This window comes from Salmo salar, chromosome 24 (assembly GCF_965601325.2).
Source record: "Salmo salar chromosome 24, fSalSal1, whole genome shotgun sequence".
Lineage (NCBI taxonomy): Eukaryota > Metazoa > Chordata > Actinopteri > Salmoniformes > Salmonidae > Salmo > Salmo salar.
The window spans coordinates 39,866,123-39,893,945 of record NC_138314.1 but is presented as its reverse complement, the minus strand read 5'-3'; the positions used below and the strand labels follow the sequence as shown (position 1 = coordinate 39,893,945).

General features: G+C 42.9%; 2 protein-coding genes across 7 annotated transcripts in view; one reads left to right on the top strand and one right to left on the bottom strand.

The window, feature by feature from the left end:
- The first annotated feature begins 423 nt into the window (after positions 1 to 423).
- On the top strand, positions 424 to 11,389 carry hpgds (hematopoietic prostaglandin D synthase). Of its 5 annotated transcripts, none has more exons than XM_082968363.1 (5): positions 424 to 668; positions 2,980 to 3,072; positions 4,110 to 4,219; positions 6,279 to 6,377; positions 10,072 to 10,912. In XM_082968363.1, exons 1-5 carry the CDS (start codon positions 530 to 532, stop codon positions 10,207 to 10,209), a joined length of 579 nt encoding a protein of 192 aa, XP_082824489.1. In that variant the 5' UTR covers positions 424 to 529; the 3' UTR covers positions 10,210 to 10,912.
- Positions 11,386 to 27,823, bottom strand: part of LOC106585835 (SWI/SNF-related matrix-associated actin-dependent regulator of chromatin subfamily A containing DEAD/H box 1A) — a 28,567-nt gene continuing 12,129 nt past the window's right edge. For both annotated transcript variants that reach the window (XM_014172506.3, XM_014172507.3), the window contains 13 exons: positions 27,497 to 27,596; positions 27,238 to 27,297; positions 26,885 to 26,960; positions 17,663 to 17,798; positions 16,623 to 16,754; positions 14,585 to 14,680; positions 14,188 to 14,305; positions 13,620 to 13,735; positions 13,249 to 13,437; positions 12,944 to 13,062; positions 12,538 to 12,720; positions 12,099 to 12,208; positions 11,386 to 11,950 (listed from right to left, as the gene is read on the bottom strand). In XM_014172506.3, the coding sequence (XP_014027981.3) occupies positions 11,889 to 11,950; positions 12,099 to 12,208; positions 12,538 to 12,720; positions 12,944 to 13,062; positions 13,249 to 13,437; positions 13,620 to 13,735; positions 14,188 to 14,305; positions 14,585 to 14,680; positions 16,623 to 16,754; positions 17,663 to 17,798; positions 26,885 to 26,960; positions 27,238 to 27,297; positions 27,497 to 27,596 (1,497 nt within the window). In that variant the 3' untranslated portion in view covers positions 11,386 to 11,888. The remainder of the gene's footprint in view (positions 11,951 to 12,098; positions 12,209 to 12,537; positions 12,721 to 12,943; positions 13,063 to 13,248; positions 13,438 to 13,619; positions 13,736 to 14,187; positions 14,306 to 14,584; positions 14,681 to 16,622; positions 16,755 to 17,662; positions 17,799 to 26,884; positions 26,961 to 27,237; positions 27,298 to 27,496; positions 27,597 to 27,823) is intronic.

Below are 27,823 nucleotides of genomic sequence, written 5' to 3'. Positions count from 1 at the left end.
CCAATTAGGGAAAGTTGTATTTCAGGTCGTAATGCTTGTGAGTTACGGCCGCTTTGATATCCAAAAGTTATTTATGGCTGTATGTAATAACACAAAAAACATTCTGGGCTAATGTAAGAAATAAAACACCAAAAAAAAGAAATACTGCAAAGTTGCTTAGGAGCTAGAAGCAGAGCTGTCGTGTCTGTCGGCACCATCTTCATTCATGTGCAAGCCAACTTTGTTCAGTTGTAGTTGAGTTTGTTCTATTGGCATGCTAACTTCAGGATAAGTTCTGCATTTTAGCTAACATGAGTATTTGTATCTTCCTGTCACACTCACACAGTCTAATTCATTGTTTTTGCTGCCAACCTAGGCTTTTAATAAACTCGTGAATATTCTATGAGGGGGTGTGTACTTCGTTTTTTCTGAATTCGCCTTATTCATACACATATGGTTCACCAGGTCTCAGTTCAGGGGTGGAACCTTTATCCTCACTCAGAATTGTACTGGATAATCTTTCAAACTGCATTCCAACTCAGCAGGAGCAATGACAATGCAATCCTACAAGCTCACCTATTTCAACATGCGAGGTAGAGCAGAGCTGCCTCGGTATATCTTTGCCTATGCTGGAATAGCCTTCGAGGATCGGCGGGTAGAGTGGAATGACTGGCCATCGATTAAGAAGAGTGGGTAATGTTTAGTAACCAGACCACTTCAACAACATTGACAGACAATTAGCTACTGAGCAGTTATGCGCTAATAGAGGAGCTATAAGAAAAAAATCGGTATGCGACTGTATGGACTTGATGAACCCAACCCTATTTACCCTGGTATGGCATCCATTTCCAGTGTTATAGGTACCAACTTGGGGGGAAAGTTTGAATCAAGGGTGGAAAAGTCACCAACGTAAGGGAATTTAGTATTTTCACCCAACTTTTAACTTAAATGCAATAACATGGTGAAATATTTGTTGAACTCACATTAGTTTACAACTCAAGCAAATGTACATCAACACTAAACGTTGAACTGACGTCTGTAACCAGTGAGACTCGGTCTCAATCTCGTTGTCGGATACATTTTTACTCAGTTTTCATGAGAGTGAAGTCATATCGTATATATATATTTAAAAAAAATGAAGACAGCAGTGATGGAAACAGGGAAGTTTCGGTACAATTTTATAATTTTCCTACGGATAATTTGTTCATTAGACATGGTGGGATCTTTTTGTGTTAGTAAAATGAAATATGCGAGAAATAGCGTTGGAAACGCCTTTTTGCGCAAATAATGATATTGTAATGAAACAGCATGAACGACAGAGTCGACTTCCGCGCTTATAAACCCAGGGTCGTTTCAATATAATAACCATTATATCGAAGCAAACCATATGGTGTGTGGTCCTACCACTAGGACTCCGGAAACGATGCAGTTTATTAGGCTACAGATTAAGTACTTTATGAATTTGACAGGGTGTTGAAAGTGCACGCTATGACCTTGATGCTGCTTTCCAATAAATATCGAGGGCCTTAATTCTGGTGACATGATGGTCGATGTTTTCAGTCCTTTGTGAAGCACCTTTGGCAGCAATTACAGCAATTGTCTTCCCTGTGGCTCAGTTGGTAGAGCATGGTGTTTGCAACGCCAGCATGGTGTGTGTGCAACGCCAGGGTTGTGGGTTCGATTCCCACGGGGTGCCAGTACAACAAACAAAAAAAGGCATGAAATGTATGCATTCACTACTGTAAGTCGCTCTGGATAAGAGCGTCTGCTAAATGACTAAAATGTAAATGTTTGACTGCCGTTTGACAAATACTCTCGCTCTTATCCACAATCTCATAATGTAGACTACCATTCCTGCACTGTATCTGCGAGCTGTTGGCTAGAGCGCATCGACCAGAGTCGGCATATTTGGTATTTAACGCAACCTTTTTTGGGGGGCGACACCGAGGTTGAAAATGCGATGGAAACACATTGAACTTTAGATTTGTATTCGGTACAAATCAGTTTGGTGGAAACACACCACTGGAGGGAAAATTGGCATATTTTCTTTATGCAGATTTTAGAATATTCGCATGAAAATCTGTCGTCAATTGGATGGAAACCTAGATACTCCTAATTTCTTCCAGAGACCAGCCCAGTAAAAAAACTAAGAATTATCAGCTCCCATTCAGTTACTTCTTAAAACCGTTAGTCAAAATATCCTCAACCCTTAAATTACGAAAAAAGATTGCAGTCAGAGTGCAGTATAACTGCAGTTTGCGGCACATACCGAGTCCAAAATAATGTATTTTTACTGCAGTAATTTTGCATTGTAACTGCAGTTAGAATGCAGTAAAGCTTCAGTTCAACTGCAGTTATTCTGCAATTACTGCGTCCAAAATACCAGTCAACTGCCGTTACTGCATTTTCAAAACGGCAATCTTTTTTTGTAAGGGTTTTATGACATATCTTTTGGCCTATTGAAACTGGACCTGGACTTACTTTACTCATAGCATTAGGTCGCAGTTGTAAATGAGAACATGTTCTCAACTAGCCTACCTGGTTAAATAAAGGTGAAATAAAAACAATACAAATTACTGCACTTGGGAAATTGTTTGAAAGTTGCATACTCACTATTAGTAAGGGGAGACTGGGGGAAGTTGTAACATGTTTGGTCTTTTTTTATCTATTATAGACCCGTTTGAGTCAGTGATCCTTTGTTAAGTGACTATTTGTCCCCAGCATGCATTTTTTCACCATTCTGAATGTATAAAGAATCCATATGTTCTTTTGAAATATGAACACAGAAATATTAGACATTTTTACCTCTTATGGTGGCGATTTGACAAAATTACAATCATGGTCTTGAATTGGACTCACATTTTTCTGGTCTTGACTCGGACTCGGTCCGTCTTGAATCGGTCTGACTTTAGGTGGTCTCGAACACAACACTGTTATTTTCTATCTTCTGGTTAGAAGTGTTGATGATGAACAACAGCATACTTATTAACACTCTCTCAGCCTTTCCATTAGGAAAGCTCCCAGTGCTAGAGGTGAATGGGGTCCCTCTGACCCAGAGTCTGGCCATTGCACGGTTCCTGGCAAAGGAAGCAGGTATATAATAATAATAATAATAATAATAATAATAATATAAACCTAATACATTTAAATTGTAAATTGCTTTTCATTACAGTGTTCTCAAAGCTCTGCATAGGCAAAAATAATTATAAAAAAAACAACAAAAAACATTTTGAATAAAAGGCAGGAAATAGCAATAATAGGTTAGGTGCTAAAAGGATTAGGACTATAAGAAAGAGTCTGTAGAAATGTGTTTTATGGCCTGTTTTTAAAAGTTCAGATTGATGCAGTGACTCTCAGATGGCCAGGGAGAGCATTCCATAGACTAGGGGCAAGGGAGCAGAAGGCTCAGTCCTCCATAGTGACGGAGATGTGTCTTATATTATAATCCTGTATTTCAACGGTAGCCAACTACTGTATGCTAGTAATGACTAGTATTCCCCAACATGCACATCTCAGATCTTAAAGGCCCCCTACTGCACATTTTTATCTCAATATCAAATAATTTCTGGTTAACAATCGAGTACCTTAATCCGATTGTTTTCAATCAAAATTGTGAAAAAGAAAGAAAAATAGCTTCTTAGCAAGACCAATTTCTCAAGCAATAATTTAGCTTGGACTAGTCTGAGTGGGGGGAGGGAAAACTAGCTGTTATTGGCAGAGAGGTTTGGAACTTTCTTATTGGTCTATTAAATCATTTACCACCTGGGGATGACTCCAGGCAGGCCAAAACTCCACCCCACCCCCCCCCCAAAACAGGGTGACATGTCAGGCAGTCTTTTCAAACAGCTCTTACACTAAAAGGGCATTATCATGAATTTTCACAGTATTATTGCAGCCTTATTGTGTGGAAATATATATACACACAACACAGGAAACTGCACTGGATCTCTAACAATATATTTAATAAGCTTGTTATGGTGAAACAGGTCAAGTAGCAAGAAGTAGAGGATATTCCAGAGCATTCTGTTCTCCTCTTGCATTTAATGAAATTAAAAGGCAAGAGAGGAACATAAAATGCTTGGGAACTCGGTAGCCACTGTGCTTTAGTAACAACTGTTTTTTTCCCCCAGGGCTTGTGGGTAATAGCAAACTAGCCGAGGCCCAGGCAGACGCTCTGGTTGATACCCTCAACGACTTCACCCTCTTAATCCCATGGAGAGAGGACAACCCACAGATCAAAGTAGGAAAGGCACAGACACCCAATCCCAAATGGACACTTACAGTGAATTCGGAAAGTATTCAGACCCTGTGACCTTTTCCACATTTTGTTACGTTACAGCCTTATTCTAAAATTGATTAAACCGTTTTTTCCCTTACACACAATACCCCATAATGACAAAGAAAAAACTGGTTTCTATACATTTTTTTCTAATTCATAAAACTAGAAATATCACACTTACATAAGTATTCAGACCCTTTACTCAGTACTTTGTTGAAGCACCTTTGGCTGCTATTACAGCCTCGAGTCTTCTTGGGTATGACGCTACAAGCTTGGCACACCTGTATTTGGGGAGTTTCTCCCATTCTTCTCAAGCTCTGTCAGGTTGGATGGGGAGCATCGCTACACAGCTATTTTCAGGTCTCTCCAGAGATGTTAGATTGGGTTCAAGTCCAGGCTCTGACTGGGCCATTCAAGGACATTGAGACTTGTCCCGAAGCCACTCCTGCATTGTCTTGGCTGTGTGCTTAGGGTTGTTGTCCTGTTGGAAGGTGAACCTTTTCATCAAGGATCTCTCTGTACTTTGCTCCGTTCATCTTTCTCTTGATCCTGACTAGTCTCCCAGTCCCTGCCGCTAAAAAACATCCCCACAGCATGATGCTGCCACCACCATGCTTCACCGTAGGGATGGTGCCAGGTTTCCTCCAGATGTGACTCTTGGCATTCAGGCCAAAGAGTTCAATCTTGGTTTCATCAGACCAGAGAATCTTGTTTCTTTTGGCAAACTCAAAGCGGGCTGTCATGTGCCTTTTACTGAGGAGTGGCTTCCATCTGGCGACTACCATAAAGGCCTGATTTGGTGGAGTGCTGCAGAGATGGTTGTCCTTCTGGAAGGTTCTTCCATCTTCACAGAGGAACTCTGGAGCTCTGTTAGAATGACCATGGGGTTCTTGGTCTTCTCCCTGACCGGGCGTCCAGCTCTAGGAAGAGTCTTGGTGGTTCCAAACTCCTTTCATTTAAGAATGATGGAGGCCATTGTGTTCTTTGGGACCTTCAATGCTGCAGAAATGTCTTGGTACCCTTCCCCAGATCTGTGTCTCAATACAATCCTGTCTTGGAGCTCTACAGACAATTCCTTCAACCACATAGTTTGGTTTTTGCTCTGACATGCACCACTGTCAACTGTGGGAGCTTACATGAGTGTGCCTTTCCAAATCATGTCCAATCAATTGAATTTACCACAGGTGGACTCCAATCAAGTTGTATAAACATCAAGGATGGTCAATGTTAACAGGATGCAGCTGAGCTCAATTTACAGTCTCATAGGAAAGGGTCTGAATACTTACGTAAATAATAAGGTATTTCATTTATATATAAATGTGCAAAGATTTCTACAAGTTTTTTGCTTTGTCAATATGGGGTATTGTGTGTAGATTGAGGAAAATGTTCTATTTAATCCATTTCAAAATAAATCGAACTTAACAAAATGTGGAAAAAGTCAAGGGGTTTGAATACCTTCCAAGTGCACTGTATGCCCTATGCAGTTATGAAGATCTGAGAGGATTTGATATGCGAAAACCTCCATCTAGTGCTAGCCTATCAGAGGGCAAGGTAGAGCTACTAGCTAATTCTCCCAGATCTCAACAAGTGCATATGGTCTAGTGGTCCATTTTGGATTGGACCAGAGGTGTGTTCATGAAGTGTTTGACAATGCATTTACATTTAAGTCATTTAGCAGACGCTCTTATCCAGAGCGACTTACAACTTGACAATTATTCATAACAATCTGTGTCTAGGACACTGTACACTTACGACCACTCCTCGAATAAATAGCATTCTCAATGGAGAATCTCCATTTGTTTTTTTCCAGGACAGACGTTTTTTTTGTCAGGGAAACCCATCCCAAGAAATCAAGTCATTAATAGTGACTTTAGTTTAAACCACAGTGGGGCTCAGCCTCTGCATGATTCACAGTGCTCATCTGAGTGAGAACCCCGTTGTGTTCTGCAGACACAGAGTGGGGCTCAGCCTCTGCATGATTCACAGTGCTCATCTGAGTGAGATCCGTTTTGTTCTGCAGACACAGAAGATTGACATGCTTTTCCAAAGCCACGCCCCCAAGTTACTGGACCATCTCCAGTGCCATTTGGGAGACAGGGAGTGGTTAGTGGGTGATTCGGTAAGTTGAAAGGAGGGGGGCTCTCCACTGTCATTCAGTCCCATAATTTTGGCCAATGACATCGGTTTGTTAACATGACTCACGAGACATCTAAATAGTGTGAGGAGCTCTAGGATGACGGGCTCATTGTAACGGCATCAATGGAACAGAGTTATTCCCATGTGTTGGATGTTTGGTACCATTCCATAGATTCCATTCCAGCCATTACAATGAACCCGTCCTCCTAATGTTTGGACACACCAACTCATTCAAGGGTTTTTCTTTATTTTACTATTGTCTACATTGTAGAATAAAAGTGATGACATAACACTTCATGTAGTAACCAAAACAAGCGTTAAATCTAAATATATTTGAGATTCTTCAAAGTTGTCACCCTTTGCCTTGATGACAGCTTTGCACACTCTTGGCAAGAACAGCTAAAATAAGCAGAGAGAAACAACAGACCATCATTACTTCAAGACATGAAGGTCAGTCAATCCGAAATGTAAAAAGAAAATACAAATAACCTGAAATGAGTAAGTGTCCAAACTTTTGACTGGTACTTTTTACTCAACAGTGGATGTTGAGATGTGTCTGTTAAGATATAGATAGATCTATATCTATCGATCGAGAGAGAGCGAGAGAGAGAGTTGAAGTCGGAAGTTTACATACACTTAGGTTGGAGTCATTAAAACATGTTTTTCAACCACTCCACAAATTTCTTGTTAACAAAGTATAGTTCTGGCAAGTCGGTTAGGACATCTACTTTGTGCATGACACAAGTAATTTTACCAACAATTGTTCACAGATTATTTCACTTATAATTCACTGTATCACAATTCCAGTGGGTCAGAAGTTTAATACACTAAGTTGACTGTGCCTTTAAACAGCTTGGAAAATTCCATCATGGCTTTAGAAGCTTCTGATAGGCTAATTGACATAGTTTGAGTCAATTGGAGGTGTACATGTGGATGTATTTCAAGGCCTACCTTCAAACTCAGTGCCTCTTTGCTTGACATCATGGGAAAATCAAAAGAAATCAGCCAAGACCTCAAAAACAATTGTAGATCTCCACAAGTCTGGTTCATCCTTGGGAGCAATTTCCAAACACCTGAAGGTACCACGTTCATCTGTACAAACAGTACGCAAGTATAAACACCATGGGACCACGCAGCCGTCATACCGCTCAGGAAGGAGACGCGTTCTGTCTCCTAGAGATAAACGTACTTTGGTGCGAAAAGTACAAATCAATCCCAGAACAACAGCAAAGGACTTTGTGAAGATGCTGGAGGAAACAGGTACAAAAGTTTCTATATCCACAGTAAAATGAGTCCTATATCGACATAACCTGAAAGGCCACTCAGCAAGGAAGAAGCCACTGCTCCAAAACCGCCATAAAAAAGTCAGACTACGGTTTGCAACTGCACATGGGGACAAAGATCGTACTTTTTGGAGAATGTCCTCTGGTCTGATGAAACAAAAATATGACCTTTTTTAAATTGTCTTTTTACCCCCTTTTTTCTCCCCAACTTAGTGGTATGTAATTGGTAGTAGTTAGTCTTGTCTCATCGCTGCAACTCCCGTACGCACTCGGGAGAGGCGAAGGTCGAGAGCCATGCGTCCTACGAAACACAACCCAACCCAAGTGCACCAGTCTCTTCTGCAGCAAAGTACCCCCACAACATGATGCTGCCACCCCCGTTCTTCACGGTTGGGATGATACAATGCACATCCAACCCGAAAGTCAGCCGCACCAATGTGTCAGAGGAAACACCGTACACCTGGCGACCTGGTCAGCGTGCACTGCACCCGGCCCGCCACAGGAGTTGCTAGTGCGCGATGAGACAAGGATATCCCTGCCGGCCAAAACCTCCCTAACCTGGACGACGCTGGGCCAATTGTGCGCCGCCCCTTGGGCCTCCCCGTCGCGGCCGGCTGCAACAGAGCCTGGGCTCGAACCCAGAATCTCTGGTGGCACAGCCTTCGACCACTGCGCCACCCGGGAGGCGCTAAAAATAGAACTGTTTGGCCATAATGTATGTATGTATGTGTAAACATGTATACGCAGGGACCAGCTGTAAAAGAAACCTTGGTCTCAGTCTGTGTTCCTTGTTGAAATAAAGGTATAATAATAATGACCATTGTTATGTTTGGAGGAAAAAGGGGGAGGCTTGCAAGCCAAAGAACATCATCACGGGGGTGGCAGCATCATGTTGTGGGGGTACTTTCCTGCAGGAGGGACTGGTGCACTTCACAAAATAGATGGCATCATGAGGATGGAAAATTATGTGGATATATTGAAGCAACATCTCAAGACATCAGTCAGGAAGTTAAAGCTTGGTCACAAATGGGTCTTTCAAATGGACAATGACCCCAAGCATACTTCCAAAGTTGTGGAAAATGGCTTAAGGACAACAAAGTCAATGTATTGGAGTGGCCATCACAAAGCCCTGATCTCAGTCCCATAGAAAATGTGTGGGCAGAACTGAAAAAGCGTGTGCGAGCAAGGAGGCCTACAAACCTGACTCAGTTACACCAGCGCTGTCAGGAGGAATGGGCCAAAATTCACCCAACTTATTGTGGGAAGCTTGTGGAAGGCTACCCGAAACGTTTGACCCAAGTTAAATAATTTAAAGGCAATGCTACCAAATACTAATTGTGTGTATGTAAACTTCTGACCCACTGGGAATGTGATGAAAGAAATAAAAGCTGAAATAAATCACTCCTATTATTCTGATATTTCACATTCTTAAAATAAAGTGGTATTCCTAACTGACCTAAGCCAGGGAATTTTTACTAGGATTAAATGTCAGGAATTGGAGAAAAACAACGGAGTTTAAATGTATTTGGCTAAGGTGTATGTAAACTTGACTTCAACTGTGTGTGTGTGTGTGTGTGTGTGTGTGTGTGTGTGTGTGTGTGAGTGTGAGCACACACACACACACACACACACACACACACACACACACACACACACATATATACACATATATATATACACACATACACGAGATCTCGTAACAGACACATCAACTGTTCAGAGGATACTGCGTGAATCAGGACTTCATGGTCGAATTTCTGCAAAGAAACCACTACCTTTCTTTGGCCAAGAAACACGAGCAATGGACATTAGACCGGTGTTAATGGGTCCTTTGGACTGATGAGTCCAAATTAGATTTTTGGTTCCAACCGAAAAGAAGAGTATGTGAACAGATGATATCCACATGTGTGGTTCCCACCGTGAAGCATGGAGAAGGTGTGATGGTGTGGGGGTGCTTTGCTGGTGACACTCAGTGATTTATTTAGAATTCAAGGCACACTTAACCAGCATTTCCACCACAGCATTCTGCAGCGATACGCCATCCTATCTGGTTTGCGCTTAGTGGGACTGTCATTTGTTTTTCAACAGGACAATGACCCAACGCACCTCCAGGCTGTGCCAGGGCTATTTGACCAAGAAGGAGAGTGATGGAGTGCTGCATCAAATGACCTGGCCTCAACCCAATTGAGATGGTTTGGGATGAGTTGGAAAGCAAAGTTAAGGAAAAGCAGCCAACAAGTGCTCAGCATTTGTGGGACCTCCTTCAAGGCTGTTGGAAAAGCATTCCAGGTGAAGCTGGTTGAGAATGCCAAGTGTGCAAAGCTGTCAAGGCAAAAGTGTGGCTACTTTGAAGAACCTAAAATATATTTTGATATGTTTAACACTTTTTTGGAGAACAAGGAGAAACACAGACAGAGTGACAGCAGAGACCGACTGCACAACAGGGAGGTAACAGAGGCTCAGTTAGTGGTGAGTTTTATTTGTCTTAAACATCAGCTGGTTAAAAAGAGAGGACTATGCCTTTACTGGTAAAGTAAAAGTTGAGAAATGCTGTAGTATAGTGTACTGGAAGGTGTGGGGGTGCACGACTTACTGTATAGTAGAGAAATGAACATTCTCTGGCAATAGTTCTGGTGGACATTCCTGCAGTCAGCATGCCAATTGCATGCTCCTGCAAAACTTGATCTGTGGCATTGTGTTGTGACAAAAATGCACATTTGTGGCCTTTTAATGCCCCCAGCACAAGGTGCACCTGTGTATTGATGCTGTTTAATCAGCTTCTTGATATGCCACACCTGTCAGGTGGATGGATTATCTTGGCAAAGGAGATATCCCTGTTAGTATGTCAACAAATGTGCACAAAATCTGAGAATAATAAGCGTTTTGTGCGTATGGAACATTTTTAGGATGTATTTCAGCTCATGAAACATGGGACCAACACTTTACATGTTACATTTATTAGTGTGGAGTTACCTCGCATACCTTCAAAAGTGTACAGCAATAATTTGAAAATCAGTTTCCATAAGATAAAAATGTAGATCTTTAGAAAATGTCTCATCTGCCGTCACAATTGTTTTCTTTGTTGCGACATTGCTTTTGTAGAATAAACCCGGGTCAATGGAAACCTGCCAATTGTACTGTTTGAGTTGACAGGATAGCATACACAGAACTGGGACCAAGCCATGTCAGTTTCCCCAACTGCCCTGCTCAATGTGGCCACCATAGTCTGACATACCTTACCTTACTCTGTTTGGTGCAGGAGACCTGGGCTGATCTGTACTGCCATGTGTGCTTCACTACCTTCAGTGTGCTGAGACCGGGCTTTGCTGATGACCATCCTGCCCTGTGTGGCCTGATTGACCGGGTGGAGGCCATCCCGAACGTCGCTAAGTGGATCCAGAGCAGACCTACAACAGAGTTCTAAAACCTGGGCCCAGTTCAGTAGGGACAAAACAGGATAAATGATCTGAAGCTTAGAATTGGTCCAATAACAATTCTCATTTAAATGTTTGTTTCAAATGCGTTTGCATTTCCGTGCTTACTGAACACAAACCACAACTTACCCCGCAATGAGGAATGTGTATGCAGAAAGTACTGATGTGAGGCACAAGGGGGTTGATTATTCCCTTCTTACTGTAGAAGTATAGCCAGACATGACAAAATGAAGATTGCAAATGTACTTTTAAAATAAACCATTGAAACAAAAAATAAATATTAAAATCTTTATTTAATGTTTCGACAAACCCAGTTGATGTCGCAACAGGGACATACAAAAAAAATTACAAACGGCCAAGTTACAGCTTTGACATGGGTTTTACAGCACAACCATAGCAAAATATTTTGCAGCAGGAAACGATTTGCAAAAAAAACGAGCATTTCTTAAAATGGACAAGTTCAGGTTAGTCCTTCCCCATTTTGGCCCTTTTGCTTTCGTTTGGTTCCTAATGAATACACTCCAGGTTCTGCACAGAGCAGAGTGGCCTATGGCCTCAACGACACTGTCAGCAGAGGCAAACAATCCATTCAAGACATTCATATCATCTCTATTCCAGACTGTTGGAAGTGCACAGCTACGTCTCAGTCATGTCTCATGGGTAGTGTGAGCAGGGAAACCCACAAAGTTCCAGAAGGAGGATTCAAGTATCAGTGGCAAGTTTCAGTCAATCGGTGGTGCCTGGGGTGTGATGCTCCAGACTGGATCCCCCAGATCCTCACAGGCCCAGTGATGCTTTGAGCAGAGAGGCCATGTCCTCGGGTATGGTGCCCTCGTCACCTGGGTACAGACACGAAACAATTAAGTGATGATTCCATTTCTCAACATGTGATACTGATTTATTACATAAAGAAGAGACCATGGACACGGGGTTGAGCATGTGGGAGTGAGAGTCACGCGGGCGTCTGTATGTATGCTAGGTCCTTACCCTCCTCGGCAGCAGTCATGTCCTGCTCCAGTTTGAGTTTCTTCTGACCCAGCTGCAGCATGCAGCCCTCTATGGTGTCCTCCTGGATCAGCTTCATCACCTGGACTGTCCTGTAGGAGGACATGGACAGACACTGACCACCAGTCATTCATCACAAGAGTCCATTCCCTTAGCAGTAGTATTGTCTCATAACTTGCCAGGTTTTTTTGTGTGACCACATGGCAACTCTTATCGTCACTACTTCTAGAGACTTGTCTCTAAGCAAGCCATCTCTCACTACTGACCCAAACCAAATAATGCAGCCCAGCCCTCTCCTTCCTTCCTTCCTTCCTTCCTTCCTTCCTTCCTTCCGTCTGCATTATGTGGTTAGGGTCAGTAGGGGGGGGGGGGGGGGGAACTGTCTCACCTGACCCTGGCCCCTGGTTCTCATGTCTCTCACCTGGTCTGCCCTAGTCTGTGGCAACGGTCCTCAGCCTGTTTGTCGTTGTAAGGGTTGTAGTCGATGTCGTGCATGATGACCACGTTGGCCGAGGTCAGGTTGATACCCAGGCCTCCGGCTCGCGTCGACAGCAGGAACACAAAGATTTCCGGGTCCGTGTTGTAGTCGTCAATCAGCACGATCCTGCACCAAACACAGGTGGGCCCGGGGAGAACAATGGCTTTCTGCTTTTCCTGTACCAGCGCTACATACACTACTACAACACTAACATCAGTCTCTGAATATTGGCCACTGCCAGTTAGGAGCTTTATGTGATGAATTACCATGGCTCCAGTTACACACTCTGCCAAAAGACTACATACAATGTTGGACGGAAGCCATGGAGTTGAACCCAACTGAAGCTCACCTGTCTGCTATGGGCGTGGAGCCGTCCAGTCTGATGTAGCGGTGGCCCAGGTGTTTGAGCAGAACCTCTACGATGTCCAGCATCATGGTGAACTGACTGAAGAGCACTACTCGGTCTCCCTGCAGAGACAGCATGTTTAAGTCTTTGAAAAACGCTATAGAAATCTCATGTATTATTGTTATTAGAGCACAGCAAGGCACAGATCAGGACTGTATTCAGTGATGTGAAGAGACCATGACATTTCACCCGGAGCTAAAGCATGGTCCCCCCTCTTCTATCCTCCCTCCCCCTCTTCCTCTCATTACCTTGGTCTTGAGCGTGGCAAGTAGTGTCTGGAGCAGGTGAAACTTCCCAGAGTCCAGTAGAAGGTCTTTGTCCAGCTGGTATTTGTCCAGGGACGAGTACAGCTGGCACAGCCTGTGGAGCTCAAAGTCAGACATCACAGCCATGTCCTCTTGGATCAGCACTGGGTCCGCATCAAAATGGGTCGGCTCCTGGGGGGGTGGGGGCATAAAGAACAGTTATAGAGAGAGGAAACAGGAGACGAATATAAACAGAGAGCAGATTTAACAGGTAAGAGTGGTAACAACAGGGGTACGTAGGAGAGGGACTTTTATCTATTATTTACTGAATAAACCTGAACAGACAAACACAAAATGGCCAATGAAGCAACAACCTTGAGCATGAGGAGACTCATGGCCTCCAGCCTCTCTGTGGTGTAGTACTGTCGGTGGAGCAGAGGGTGGTTGGCCATCTTCCTCAGCTGCATCATCACGTTGCACAGCTCTCTCTCTACACACGTGGAAAGAATGAGAGCGAGTGGGTAGGTGAAAGATGTATTGAACAGAATTAAATGTATAAATTAATGTAACTGATCTATTCAATTGCTTTACTGTACTATAATTGCATTGCTTTGGCAACAACGGTACCCGTGTGTGTGAGTGAGTGAGAGAAACAGTTTAGTTAAACGGAGGACACAGGATGTAAGACACCGACCACACGAAGCGTTGTTATCTCATCCGTTATCTCATCTGCTATCACATTGTGCTAGTTACGAGGCACCAATTTGTCACGGCACTGCTGTAACATGCAGAGTAGGGTGAAGCTGCCACTAGATCCTGACTTTGTGTCAATTTTACATTTTCCCCACTAATGGTTGGAGTTAGGAATAGGGAGGGGAACTGATCCTAGATCTGTACTTAGGAGAAACTTCATCCTAGAGTCCCCTACAGTTCAGTACGTACTCTCTCCGATGGCAGACTTCTTGAACTTGTCCACCATGGTCTGGTAAAGCTGCTTCTGCTTCTCACTCATTGGGCAGAATAACAACTTCTCCTCCTTCGCTGGCAGCAGCTTAAGAACCTGAGACACGCACACTTACATTTAAACTTTATTTAACTAGGCAAGTCAGTTAAGAACAAATTCTTATTTACAATGACGGCCTACCGGTTAAATGCCTTGTTCAGGGGCAGAACAATAGATTTTGACATTGTCAGCTCGGGGATTCGATCCAGCAACCTTTTGGTTACTGGCCCAACGCTCTAACCACTAGGCTACCTGCCGCCCCATACAGATATCTTTAAAATGTAACATTGTGAACCATCCAACATTTCTAAGTTTAACCAGTCACTGAGTCCTTACCTCACTCTTGACTCGTCTGAGGATGAAAGGTTTCATGATGAGTTTAGCCTGGGAGATGCGGTCCCTCTCGAAACTACTCTGCTCCTCATAGGATTTCTACCACAGATCAAAATATAAACACCATCAAAACACATTCTACAGTACGAGTCTGACTAAACATGAAGAGTGGGACCAAGGTCCGTATTCACAAATACCTAATTTAGACAGCATCGTTGGTATGTTACCTGTGAAAGGGGATGATTTCCCCCCCACATTCTAAGCCTTTTATATCTCCCCGCATGCTGAGTGGGAATAGGGGCGTGCATCTATTTGAATAAATCCATTGTATACACATTCTGAATTGGTTTAGGCAGGTCTTCAGAACGATAAGACAAAAGGAACGAGTCATGGACACCCTGGTCTACAGGAAACATGACCACCAAATTAAGTCAATAGTTTGTTCAAACTAAATTTACGACACACTTACGTACTGCTGATCAGTCAACACACATATTTTATAGTAAGAATAATGAAATATAATATTTTTCCCATCAACTTGAGTGTCATGGGAACCTGTCATAAAAAAAAGGTGCCTTTTTAAAAATGTATTTAACTTTTAAGCAGTTAAGAACAAATTCTTATTTACAATAACGGCCTACCGGGGAACAGTGGGTTAATTGCCTTGCTCAGGGTCAGAACGACAGAGTTTTACCTTGTCAGCTCGGGGACTCGATCTAGAAACCTTTCGGTTACTGTCTCAACGCTCTAACCACTAGGCTACCTGCCGCTCCACTTTGAAACAGAGCGCATGCCCTCTTCCTGAGAGTTTGTATGTGCGTTGGAAATAGCAAATTGTAAGGTTTCTAAATCATGTAAAACATGCAAATCTGACCTGGATGACCTCTGTAGGAGCATTTGAAAAAGTCGTTTTTTTTCATCAATGTTTCATCTTTGTTTCCTACCATCACTCTGCTTTGTTAGATACAGTATCATGCACATTGATAGCTGTGATGTTTTTGCAGCAAGCTAACTGTTTTTTTAATAGTAGCAGACAGTTAACTAGGAATAATCGTAGTAAAACATGCTCAACATAAATGTCCAAGATACTGTTACCTATAGCTTCTGGCTCCAGGAGAAGAGGACTAGTGCAGCAGCTTGCATAATCGTGCATTATTCCTTGGATAAATATTAGGTGTAATACTGAAGTAAATGTATCATCACCAGCCAATGTGATCACACCATCGCTCTCTCTTTTCAAAGTCCCCACCAGCTATTTTGGCTGAAGACCGATAAACTACAAATCGCATTCATATTACCCATCATTTTTAAGCTAAATATAAGGGCCTTTAAATATTTACCTGTCAAAGTCGAGAACAAAATATTAAATGGTTAAAAGGCAAAGCATTACTGTGACAAGCATGAACAGCTCAAGGACCAAAATACCTCAATTTATATGGAGAGAGTAAATGCATTAAAATGTATTGTGACTGAGGAGTTTGATGTCAGATAAGAATGTTCATGATTTAATGAGGGCCAAAGCCAGTAAGATGAATGGAGACATTTTATACTGAGGCGTTGGTGGGACTTTTAAACATAATACCGCAATCATGATTACCTCAGTTGGCGGAAATAAAAAGTACCTTTCAGATAAAGATAAGGTGGTAAAAAGCTGAAGTTGGCAGGTTTTTGTCCTGGCATGATAATGTCTCCGAGTAGGAGCACTGATCAAGGGTTAGTTGTTACGATTTAAAAGGCAAAACTGATCTTAGATCAGCACTCCTACTCAGACGCTTTGCGAAGACAGGCCCTGGTCTGAGTGTGGTACAAGCTTGGTTTGAAACCCAGTTTTGATCCCCATCCGCTCTATCCAAGCTTCTGCCAGCCTGACTAGTGTTGCAAAATTCCGGTAACTCCCAGTTTGTCTATAAATCGTGGTTGGAGGATATTAGATTTCCTGCTTATTTCCTCCAGATTACGAGAATGTTCAGACTGTCTTCAAATCTTCCAACCCTGGGAATTTGGGGAAAGCGAAATATTTCAACCCTAAACCTGACCTTACCATGGAGAACATCTTGGCTATCTGCGTGGTGCTGCTGGAGAACATGGAGGGCATGATGAAGTTGAGCAGCGACATCAGCTCCAGCAGGTTGTTCTGCAGAGGGGTGCCAGTCAGGAGCAACCGGTGCTCAGCCTGGGGACACACAGAGACAGGTAGTCAGGGAGATGTAAACACAGGGAGTTAGGAGCCACCGGTGCTCAGCCTGGGGACACACAGAGACAGGTAGTCAGGGAGATGTAAACACAGGGAGTTAGGAGCCACCGGTGCTCAGCCTGGGGACACACAGAGACAGGTAGTCAGGGAGATGTAAACACAGGGAGTTAGGAGCCACCGGTGCTCAGCCTGGGGACACACAGAGACAGGTAGTCAGGGAGATGTAAACACAGGGAGTTAGGAGCCACCGGTGCTCAGCCTGGGGACACACAGAGACAGGTAGTCAGGGAGATGTAAACACAGGGAGTTAGGAGCCACCGGTGCTCAGCCTGGGGACACACAGAGACAGGTAGTCAGGGAGATGTAAACACAGGGAGTTAGGAGCCACCGGTGCTCAGCCTGGGGACACACAGAGACAGGTAGTCAGGGAGATGTAAACACAGGGAGTTAGGAGCCACCGGTGCTCAGCCTGGGGACACACAGAGACAGGTAGTCAGGGAGATGTAAACACAGGGAGTTAGGAGCCACCGGTGCTCAGCCTGGGGACACACAGAGACAGGTAGTCAGGGAGATGTAAACACAGGGAGTTAGGAGCCACCGGTGCTCAGCCTGGGGACACACAGAGACAGGTAGTCAGGGAGATGTAAACACAGGGAGTTAGGAGCCACCGGTGCTCAGCCTGGGGACACACAGAGACAGGTAGTCAGGGAGATGTAAACACAGGGAGTTAGGAGCCACCGGTGCTCAGCCTGGGGACACACAGAGACAGGTAGTCAGGGAGATGTAAACACAGGGAGTTAGGAGCCACCGGTGCTCAGCCTGGGGACACAGATCCAGACAGGAAGTGAGAGCGTCAGACAGAGACAGGAAGTGTTAGGTAAACTAACGTTGATGGCCATGAGGTGACGGTAACGGAGGGACTTCATGTTCTTCAGCATGTGGCCCTCGTCAAACACGGCGTACTTCAGTCTGAGCTTGCGGAAGAGACTGCGGTCGTTGTCGTTGCCGATGGCCAGGTTGTACCTGCAGAGAGGAATGACAGACATCAGCATCTATAGTTGAACGTTCATTCCCTATGTAGGGCCTACATCAAAGTGGAAGGGCTACAGGCATGCAAGCGCACACTGTATGACCACTGGGGGGGGACAATGAAGTTCTATTTACCGTCAGATACGGTCAGCTTTCGTGTGAAGCTGTCTCCTAATGTCTGTTGGGGGCCTGCGCTGCTGCCAGCAACGGTCTGGGTGTCACGGTGCGTTGCTTTCAGATGGCTAGGAACCTGCACTACCATTACTGTACCTCAACTCCACCTCACAAAGTTAGCATTTCACCACCATCTCATTTAACATCTCAAAGTATTGCCATATTGAACTTCACAGCTGTTGCTTGCCATTCTCTGCCATTTTCCCAACTGTTAACAACGATAGCATGCTGAGCACTTTATATCTGCGGCAAATCATTTGGATGATGGATATCTCCTACTAACAGTACAGCATTGTTGCGTTAGGCATTTCACTTTTGCTCTTGATGATCGGGAGCAGTTATTTTATCATTTACATTTTGTGAAGAAAAAAACCCTAAACTTTCAGTTAGCGATTTTCTCAAAACATGAACGTTTAATCATTCACACCCCTAGCACGCACACTAAGCAAAGTCAAGATGCCAGGGCCTTTAAGTTCCAGTCAATTCCTGGTACCTATCGAATTGACTCATGTGTGCCGGCTTAATGTCAGCTAACAAGATTGGAGAAGACGTACCAAGGGTGGACTCGGTGCCTTCATTTTCCATATGGCCACCTCATACACTGGAACCATCCCAAATAGCACCCTCTTCCCTTTATAGTGCACTACTTTTCACCACAGCTCATAGGGCTCTAGTCAAAATATGTGCACTATAAAAGGGAAGAGGGTGCCACTTGGGACAGCCACAGGACGTAAAGCTCTAATATCATTCATTAATGCATAACAAAGTGCTTTTCTGGTTCACACAGACACCTAGGCCATTAAAACACCCCTTCACAGCTTTAAGGGTGTAGGGCGACGTTGGCCTTAGACCGGGGGGAAGAGAGAGCAAAGTACGGCCCGCCGGACACTTCAATCCGTCCCGTGAGACATTTAAATAGAAATTATATTTAAATTACGATTTTTGCCCTAAAATAACTCATTCCATGATATACAAACCACCAATAGATGGCGCTGTAGCCTGGCAGCGCTCTGTATTTGGGCCTACAGTCAGATTCAGAATGCGCTCAGTCATCATAGCTACTTCATTGCTTGGCGACTTTTGACGTGAAAAATTAGTTCTGCGAAAATGAGAAAAGTGGACTCTGAATGTCGTGTGTTTAAAGAAGAATGGACAGCAAAATACTTTACTAATATTGGACATAAGGCGGTATGTCTGATATGCCAAGAAAGTGTTGCCGTTTTTAAGGAACATAATCTCAATCGTAACTTTTCAAGCAAGCATGCTAACAGGGTGTCTGCCTGCTTAAAAAAAAATGAATCAACCATGGAGCAAACGTCACAACAGACGGATCACCAAATCTAACTGGTAAAAAGATTACAAGACAAAGTAAGAGAAGAAAGCACCAACTCAGAGGAATTTATATTTCTTCACTGTATTATTCACCAGGAAGCCCTGTGTAAAATAGTGTGTTAAAGCTGGAAAGTGGTTGTGAAACTTGTCAACTTTTTACGGGCAAGGGGGCTTACCCATCGTCAGAGCAGCAGGACCTGGCTAAGCATGGGGAAAGTATTATTTCGCCATGTGTGGGAACTGAGAGGGGAGATCGGTATGTTCCTTGATACGGTTGGTAAAGCTGACGACTTCTACGAGTTGAAAGACAGATTGGCTGGGCGACTTTGCTTTCGGTCTGGCCATATTGGGGCATCTGAACCATCTGAATGGTGTTTTTGTGCATGGACTGTATTCTAACGTGAACGCATTCAAGACCAAACTTATGTTGTTCTCCAGACAAATGAGCAGCCGGTCGCTCGACGATTTTCCGACGCCAGCCGCACTGAATGTGCCCACATCGCAGTGCTGCACAGACATAGTCGTGGCCAAAAGTTTTGAGAAAGACAAATATTAATTTCCACAAGGTTTGCTGCTTCAGTGTCTTTAGATATTTTTGTCAGATGTTACTATGGAATACTGACGTATAATTACGAGCATTTCATAAGTGTCAAATGCTTTTATTGACAATTACATGAAGTTGATGCAAAGAGTCAATATTTGCAGTGTTGACCCTTCTTTTTCAAGACCTCTGCAATCCGCCCTGGCATGCTGTCAATTAACTTCTGGGCCACATCCTGACTGATGACAGCCCATTCTTGCATAATCAATGCTTGGAGTTTGTCAGAATTTGTGGGTTTTTGTTTGTCCACCTGCCTCTTGAGGATTGACAACAAGTTCTCAATGGGATTAAGGTCTGGGGAGTTTCCTGGTCATGGACCCAAAATATCGATGTTTTGTTCCGAGCAACTTAGTTATCACTTTTGCCTTATGGCAAGGTGCTCCATCATGCTGGAAAAGCATTGTTCGTCACCAAACTGTTCCTGGATGGTTGGGAGAAGTTACTCTCGGAGGATGTGTTGTACCATTCTTTATTCATGGCTGTGTTCTTAGGCAAAATTGTGAGTGAGCCCACTCCCTTGGCTGAGAAGCAACCCCACACATGAATGGTCTCAGGATGCTTTACTGTTGGCATGACACAGGACTGATGGTAGCGCTCACCTTGTCTTTTCTGGACAAGCTTTTTTCCCGGATGCCCCAAACAATCGGAAAGGGGATTCAGAGAAATTGACTTTACCCCAGTCCTCGGCAGTCCAATCCCTGATGTTTTTCCTGGAGAGAAGTGGCTTATTTGCTGCCCTTCTTGACACCAGGACATCCTCAAATTCTTCACCTCACTGTGCGTGCAGATGCACTCACACCTGCCTGCTGTCATTCCTGAGCAAGCGCTGTACTGGTGGTGCCCTGATCCCGCAGCTGAATCAACTTTAGGAGACGGTCCTGGCGCTTGCTGGACTTTCTTGGGCGCCCTGAAGCCTTCTTCACAACAATTGAACCGCTCTCCTTGAAGTTCTTCATGATCCGATAAATGGTTGATTTAGGTGCAATCTTACTCGCAGCAATATCCTAGCCTGTGAAGCCCTTTTTGTGCAAAGCAATGACGGCACGTGTTTCCTTGCAGGTAACCATGGTTGACAGAGGAAGAACAATGATTCCAAGCACCACCCTCCTTTTGAAGCTTCCAGTCTGTTATTCGAACTCAATCAGCATGACAGAGTGATCTCCAGCCTTGTCCTCGTCAACACTCACACCTGTGTTAACGAGAGAATCACTGACATGTCAGCTGGTCCTTTTGTGGCAGGGCTGAAATGCAGTTGAAATGTTTTTTTTGGGGGATTCAGATAATTTGCATGGAAAAGAGGGACTTTGCAATTAATTGCAATTCATCTGATCACTCTTCATAACATTCTGGAGTATATGCAAATTGCCATCATACAAACGGAGGCAGCAGACTTTGTGAAAATTAATGTGTGTCATTCAAAACGTTTGGCCACGACTGTACAGTAGACATTTGGCAAGATTGAGACTAAGCTGGAGGTTGTCTCATGAGAAAGCACTACCAGACACCCAACTGGAGCTCATTGACATCCAGTGTGACAGTGCTTTGAAGCAGAAGTACAACACAACCACAAAATACCAGTTTTATGGCTCACTGAATGAAACCGTTTCCAAACATGAAAAAGCATGCGCAGAGGATGCTGCTTTTATTCAGGTCGTGTGTGTGAACAAACTCTCAGTAATTTAAAGCATGAGCAGGGCCACTACAACAAATCCCATCACAGGTCAAATTTAACAAACCACTTGTCAGCTGTTCTGAGGATCTACTTTAGAGATGACACCAGACTTCAACACCCTTTCCAAGAGAGCTGACCAGGCCCATTGTTCACATTAAGACTGAAATCACCAAGAGTGGGATAGGCCAGGGTTCTCTTTCCCCGTTTTCAACACAGTCTTTTTAAAATGATTATGGTGATGGTTATTGCAGTGAGAATTATCCAGAAATGCACTTGGATACTGGCCTTGTCCCCATTCATTTGACATTACTACAATAGCTCAGATTGTACTTTATTTGGGCTGAGATGATTTGACAACTGTTCAGTAATCTGCTTTAATATAAAGAGTTATAGACCAACTGCATATCAACATGAAGCCAAATGTTGTTTTGTGTATGCGATTTTACAATGTTCTTTTTTAGGGTGGAAGGGAAATGAGAAGTGTTCTATAATATGCTGTCATAAACAGGCCATTCAATATGAACTCAAATTCTTTACCTTTTTGCTCTTATTTGCGTCACTCAGATTGTACATCAGGAACAGAGATGATCTTTATCAGATGTCTGCTGTTTCCAGTGATACAAACATGTTTTTTTTCATATTTCAAAAGTTTGCACTTTTTGTGTCTGAGTCTGATTGTGGTTAGAGATAGTACAGTGACATCGTTGTTCTGCAATCTGCAGCATATGAACACCTACAGTACACTACTACATTTACATTTACGTCATTTAGCACTACTACTTGTGTGTCAACGTGAACAATAGGCTTCATATGTTTTGTCACACATATAGTATGTGTCCCTTCACTTGGTTTCAAAAGCTGAATGTGGCCCTTGAGCCAAAGTTTGCCCACCCTTGCCCTAGACGTTGATCTTGGGTCAGTACACCCCTGCACAGCTGTAAGGGTGTAGAGTAAAGTTGGCCTTGGTGCTGATCTTGGGTCAGTTTGAAAATAAATAATAAAACACATTAAAAATGTTATGCTCAGAAAACTTGGAAGGCCAAATAAAACCACCCGCAGGCAAAATTCTGCCCGCAGTCCGTCAGTTGGGGAACCCTGCACTAAGGGTTATTGTGGTTCCACTGACAGACTGAAACCTCTCTGACAACATGGCATGCATGTGTCTGTTAGACAACTCTAGTTCCCAAAAGCCATTTAAAGAAAGCATGGGCAGCGCCATTAAGTACTTTGACCATTTTGAAGTAATCAACTGGGTGGGACTTCATATGGGTTAAGGAAGGATCACATAATTCCATCCAGGTCCTAAGCCAATGATTTATACTTGTTCACAAACATTCCATAACGGCAGGTGGCAGTAAATAGCCAACCTTGGCTTTATACCTGTTCAAACAACATACTCCAGGTGGCAGTGTGCACCCTTTCAGTTTGTTTACCAGCTCATAAAAAGTTGTAGAAGAAAATGGACTACTTCAAAATGGAGATGGCCTCATTGGCATTATCCGTACATTCACAGACGCCATAATCTCACAGACGCCATAATCGGACAGACACAAAGATGAGTCATCTAAGTCTATGGTGTGTACAGTTGAAGTCAGAAGTTTACATACACTTAGGTTGGAGTCAAGTTTTAATGTTTTTCAACCACTCCACAAATTTCTTGTTAACAAACTATAGTTTTGGCAAGTCAGTTGTGTCATGCACAAAGTAGATGTCCTAAGTCATTTTTCCAACATTTGTTTACAGACAGATTAATTCACTATCACAATTCCAGTGGGTCAGAAGTTTACATACACTAAGTTGAATGTGCCTTGATGTCATGGCTTTAGAAGCTTCTGATAGGCTAATTGACATCATTTGAGTCAATTGGAGGTGTACCTATTAGAGGTTGACCGATTAATCGGAATGGCCGATTAATTAGGGCCGATTTCAAGTTTTCATAACAATCGGTATTTTTGGCCACCGATTGGCCGGTTTTAATGTAAAAAAATTTTTTTTTTTTTAAAAACCTTTATTTAACTAGGTAAGTCAGTTAAAGAACACATTCTTATTTTCAATGACGGCCTAGGAACGGTGGGTTAACTGCCTTGTTCAGGGGCAGAACGACAGATTTTTACCTTGTCAGCTTGGGGATGCAACCTTAAGTTAACTAGCCCAACGCTCTAACCACCTGCTTTACGTTGCCAAGGTAAGTTGCTAGCTAGCATTAAACTTATCTTATAAAAAAACAATCAATCATAATCACTAGTTACACATGGTTGATGATATTACTAGTTTATCTAGCCTGTCCTGCTTTGCATATAATAGATGTGGTGCGCATTCGCGAAAAAGGACTGTCTTTGCTCCGACGTGTACCTAACCATAAACATCAATGTCTTAAAATCAATACACAAGTATATATTTTTAAACCTGCATATTTAGTTAATATTGCCTGCTAACATGAATTTCTTTTAACTAGGGAAAATGTGTCACTTCTCTTGCAAACAGAGTCAGGATATATGCAGCAGTTTGGGCCGCCTGGCTCGTTGCGAACTGTGAAGACTATTTCTTCCTAACAAAGACAGCCGACTTCGTCAAACGGGGGATGATTTAACAAAAGCGCAATTGTGAAAAAAAGCACAATCGTTGCACGACTGTACCTAACCATAAACATCAATGCCTTTCTTAAAATCAATACACAGAAGTATATATTTTTAAACCTGCATATTTAGCTAAAGGAAATCCAGGTTAGCAGACAATATTAACCAGGTAAAATTGTGTCAGTTCTCTTGCGTTCGTTGCACGCAGAATCAGGGTATACAGAATCTGGCTCGTTGCGAACTAATTTGCCAGAATTTTACGGAACTATGAAATAACATTGTAGGTTGTGCGATGTAACAGGAATATTTAGACTTATGGATGCCACCCGTTAGATAAAATACGTAACGGTTCCGTATGTCACTGAAAGAGTAATGTTTTCGAGATGATAGTTTCCGGATTTGACCATATTAATGACCTAAGGTTTATTATATTATAGTTAAGTCTATGATTTGATATTTGATAGAGCAGTCTGACTGAGCGGTGGTAGGCAGCAGCAGGCTCGTAATAGTCAAAGGTATATGGTTTAGAGAGAAATAGTCGACGCGTCATAATTCCTGTAATAACTTGCGGCTGAACTTGAAAGGGGTTCCTTCATTATTTTACCGTTCATGTCTTCCATAGAGAATGTCTTGATCTACTTCAAATAAGGTCTGTGTTTTGTGCTTAAACCGCCTCGGCGTTTTGATACCCGTGTAAATCTCACTAGGTAACGTTTGTCAACATATCTTCATAAATCCACTCTACAAAAAAAATGATCTTCGCTTATATTGATCAGAGTTATATCCTATGGATATCTACAGTTATAAAATTGGCAAGGTGGTGTAAGCCTAAACCAAACACAGACCGTAAGTTAATCTAAAAATATCCTATGGAATAAATGAAGGAACCGCTTTTCAGATTTTGCTAGAAGGTGTCATGGGAATTATGACTCACACTTTGGTAGTCAATTCTTACCATGCCCATTATTAAAATAGGATTTCCTGCATATAGAAATTAGTTTTTGTTTTCAGCATTCATCACAGGTAACTTAAACTCTATTTTTATTATTCAAACAGTTGAGTATTTGTCTCCTAAGCAGACTCTTCAGTATCGTTGTCACTTCAGAGCTGTGTGTGTGTGTGTGTGTGTGTACGTGCATACACACACACACACACACACACACACACACACACACACACACACATATATACATACACACACAAAAACCATAACAATAATTGGCATCGGATTTTTTGGCCCTCCAATAATTGGTATCGGCATTGAAAAATCATAATCGGTCGACCTCTAGTACCTATGGATGTATTTCAAGGCCTACCTTTAAACTCAGTGCCTCTTTGCTTGACATCATGGGAAAAATGTAAAGAAATCAGCCAAGACATCAGAATTTTTTTTTTTTGTAGACCTCAACAAGTCTGGTTCATCCTTGGGAGCAATTTCCAAACGCCTGAAATTACCACGTTCATTTGTACAAACAATAATACGCAAGTATAAACACCATGGGACCACGCAGCCATCATACCGCTCAGGAAGGAGAAGGGTTCTGTCTCCTAGAGATGAACGTACTTTGGTGCGAAAAGTGCAAATCAATCCCAGAACAACAGCAAAGGACCTAGAGAAGATGCTGGAGGAAACAGGTACACAAGTATCTATATCCACAGTAAAACGAGTCCTATATCGACATAACCTGAAAGGCCGCTCAGCAAGGAAGAAGCCACTGCTCCAAAACCGCCATAAAAAAGCCAGACTACAGTTTGCAACTGCACATGGGGACAAAGATCTTACTTTTTGGAGAAATGTTCTCTGGTCTGATGAAACAAAAATAAAACTGTTGGGTCATAATGACCATCGTTATGTTTGGAGGAAAAAGGGGGATGCTTGCAAGCCGAAGAACACCATCCCAACCGTGAAGCACGGGGGTGGCAGCATCATGTTGTGGGGGTGCTTTGCTGCAGGAGGAACTGGTGCACTTCACAAAATTGATGGCATCATGAGGCAGGAAATTATGTGGATATATTGAAGCAACATCTCAAATCATCAGTCAGGAAGTTAAGCTTGGTCGCAAATGGGTCTTCCAAATGGACAATGACCCCAAGCATACTTCCAAAGTTGTGGCAAAATGGCTTAAGGACAACAAAGTCAATGTATTGGAGTGGCCATCACAAAGCCCTGACCTCAGTCCCATAGAAAATTTGTGGGCAGAACTGAAAAAGGGTGTGCGAGCAAGGAGGCCTACAAACCAGACTCAGTTACACCAGCGCTGTCAGGAGGAATGGGACAAAATTCACCCCACTTATTGTGGGAAGCTTGTGGAAGGCTACCCGAAACGTTTGACCCAAGTTAAATAATTTAAAGGCAATGCTACCAAATACTAATTGTGTGTATGTAAACTTCTGACCCACTGGGAATGTGATAAAAGAAATAAAAGCTGAAATAAAACATTCTGACATATCACATTTTTAAAATAAAGTGGTGATCCTAACTGACCTAAGACCGGGAATTTTTACTAGGATTAAATGACAGGAACTGTGAAAAACTGAGTTTAAATGCATTTGGCTAAGGTGTATGGAAACTTCCGACTTCAACTGTATGTACGCATGTGTCAAATCAAATTTTATTGGTCACATACATGTGTTTAGCAGATGTTATTTCGGGTGTAGCGAAATGCTTGTGTTTCTAGCTCCAACAGTGCAGTAATATCTAACAAGCATGTGTTGAACAACTCACGTGGACACGATGACGTTGAAGTCCACCTGATTATTAAGGATGTCACGTCGCAGGTACTGCCGGTCCTCCACAGAGCCTGAAAACATATCAGGGTTTACGCCATAGAAATATAATTACCATCCAATATGGCCTCATTGATTACAATGGGGACACCCTTTCTAGTAATAATATTTCAACGGTTTACACATCAGCTTAGACTCAAAGCAAACAACCAATCGCTTTATCCTGGACCTGAACAGATAAAAAAGGAAGAGATGGGACAGCAACCAAAATAAGTCAGATGTTATTGCGCCAGTCATGTAAAAAAAAAAAAAACATTTGACAAATAAAGTCACCCAATCAAAACGCCTCACCGTAATAGACTAGCACCTTGAGTCTGGGGCACCACAGCTTTAGCTCCCGAACCCAGTTATCTGGAGCAAAGGGAACACATTTCAGACCACTTTAATACAATTAACTCAGACAAAACCTGACATTATGCCACACAGATATTATTAAAAGGCCAGTCATTTTTAAGTGAAATGATCAAACAATACTCCTTTGTTCGTGTCATGTTATAAACACACTTAATTGGTAATAAAGTGAGTGGATTGACAAGAGCAGAGCCCTTACCCAGGGTGGAGGCGGGCACAGTGATGAGGTGGGGGCCTTTGATGCCATCCTGGTACAGTCTGGCCAGGAAGGCTATGGCCTGGATGGTCTTTCCCAAACCCTGTCGAGTAGACGACCAAGAGAGTAAAAAGAGAGATGAGAGAAAGAAAGAAAGAGTGAGAGAAAGGGGGTGAGAAAGAGAGCAAGCAAGAGAGAAAATAGAGATCAATATCTGCTCTTCAAAACAAGTATGAGTTAAAAACAGCATCACGGAGCCCCAGGTCTCGTCAGGACTTGAAGCACCTCCTGGCAACCTAACAGTATTTCAACCAAACAAGACACCACTGG

Excerpts from the sequence above, each read along its gene's own strand:
- hpgds (XM_014172461.2), top strand. The coding sequence starts at position 530 with ATGACAATGCAATCCTACAAGCTCACCTATTTCAACATGCGAGGTAGA. Across the intron at positions 3,073-4,109 it reads GTTCCTGGCAAAGGAAGCAG|GGCTTGTGGGTAATAGCAAA; the intron begins GTATATAATAAT and ends TTTTTCCCCCAG. Across the intron at positions 6,378-10,936 it reads AGTGGTTAGTGGGTGATTCG|GAGACCTGGGCTGATCTGTA; the intron begins GTAAGTTGAAAG and ends TGTTTGGTGCAG.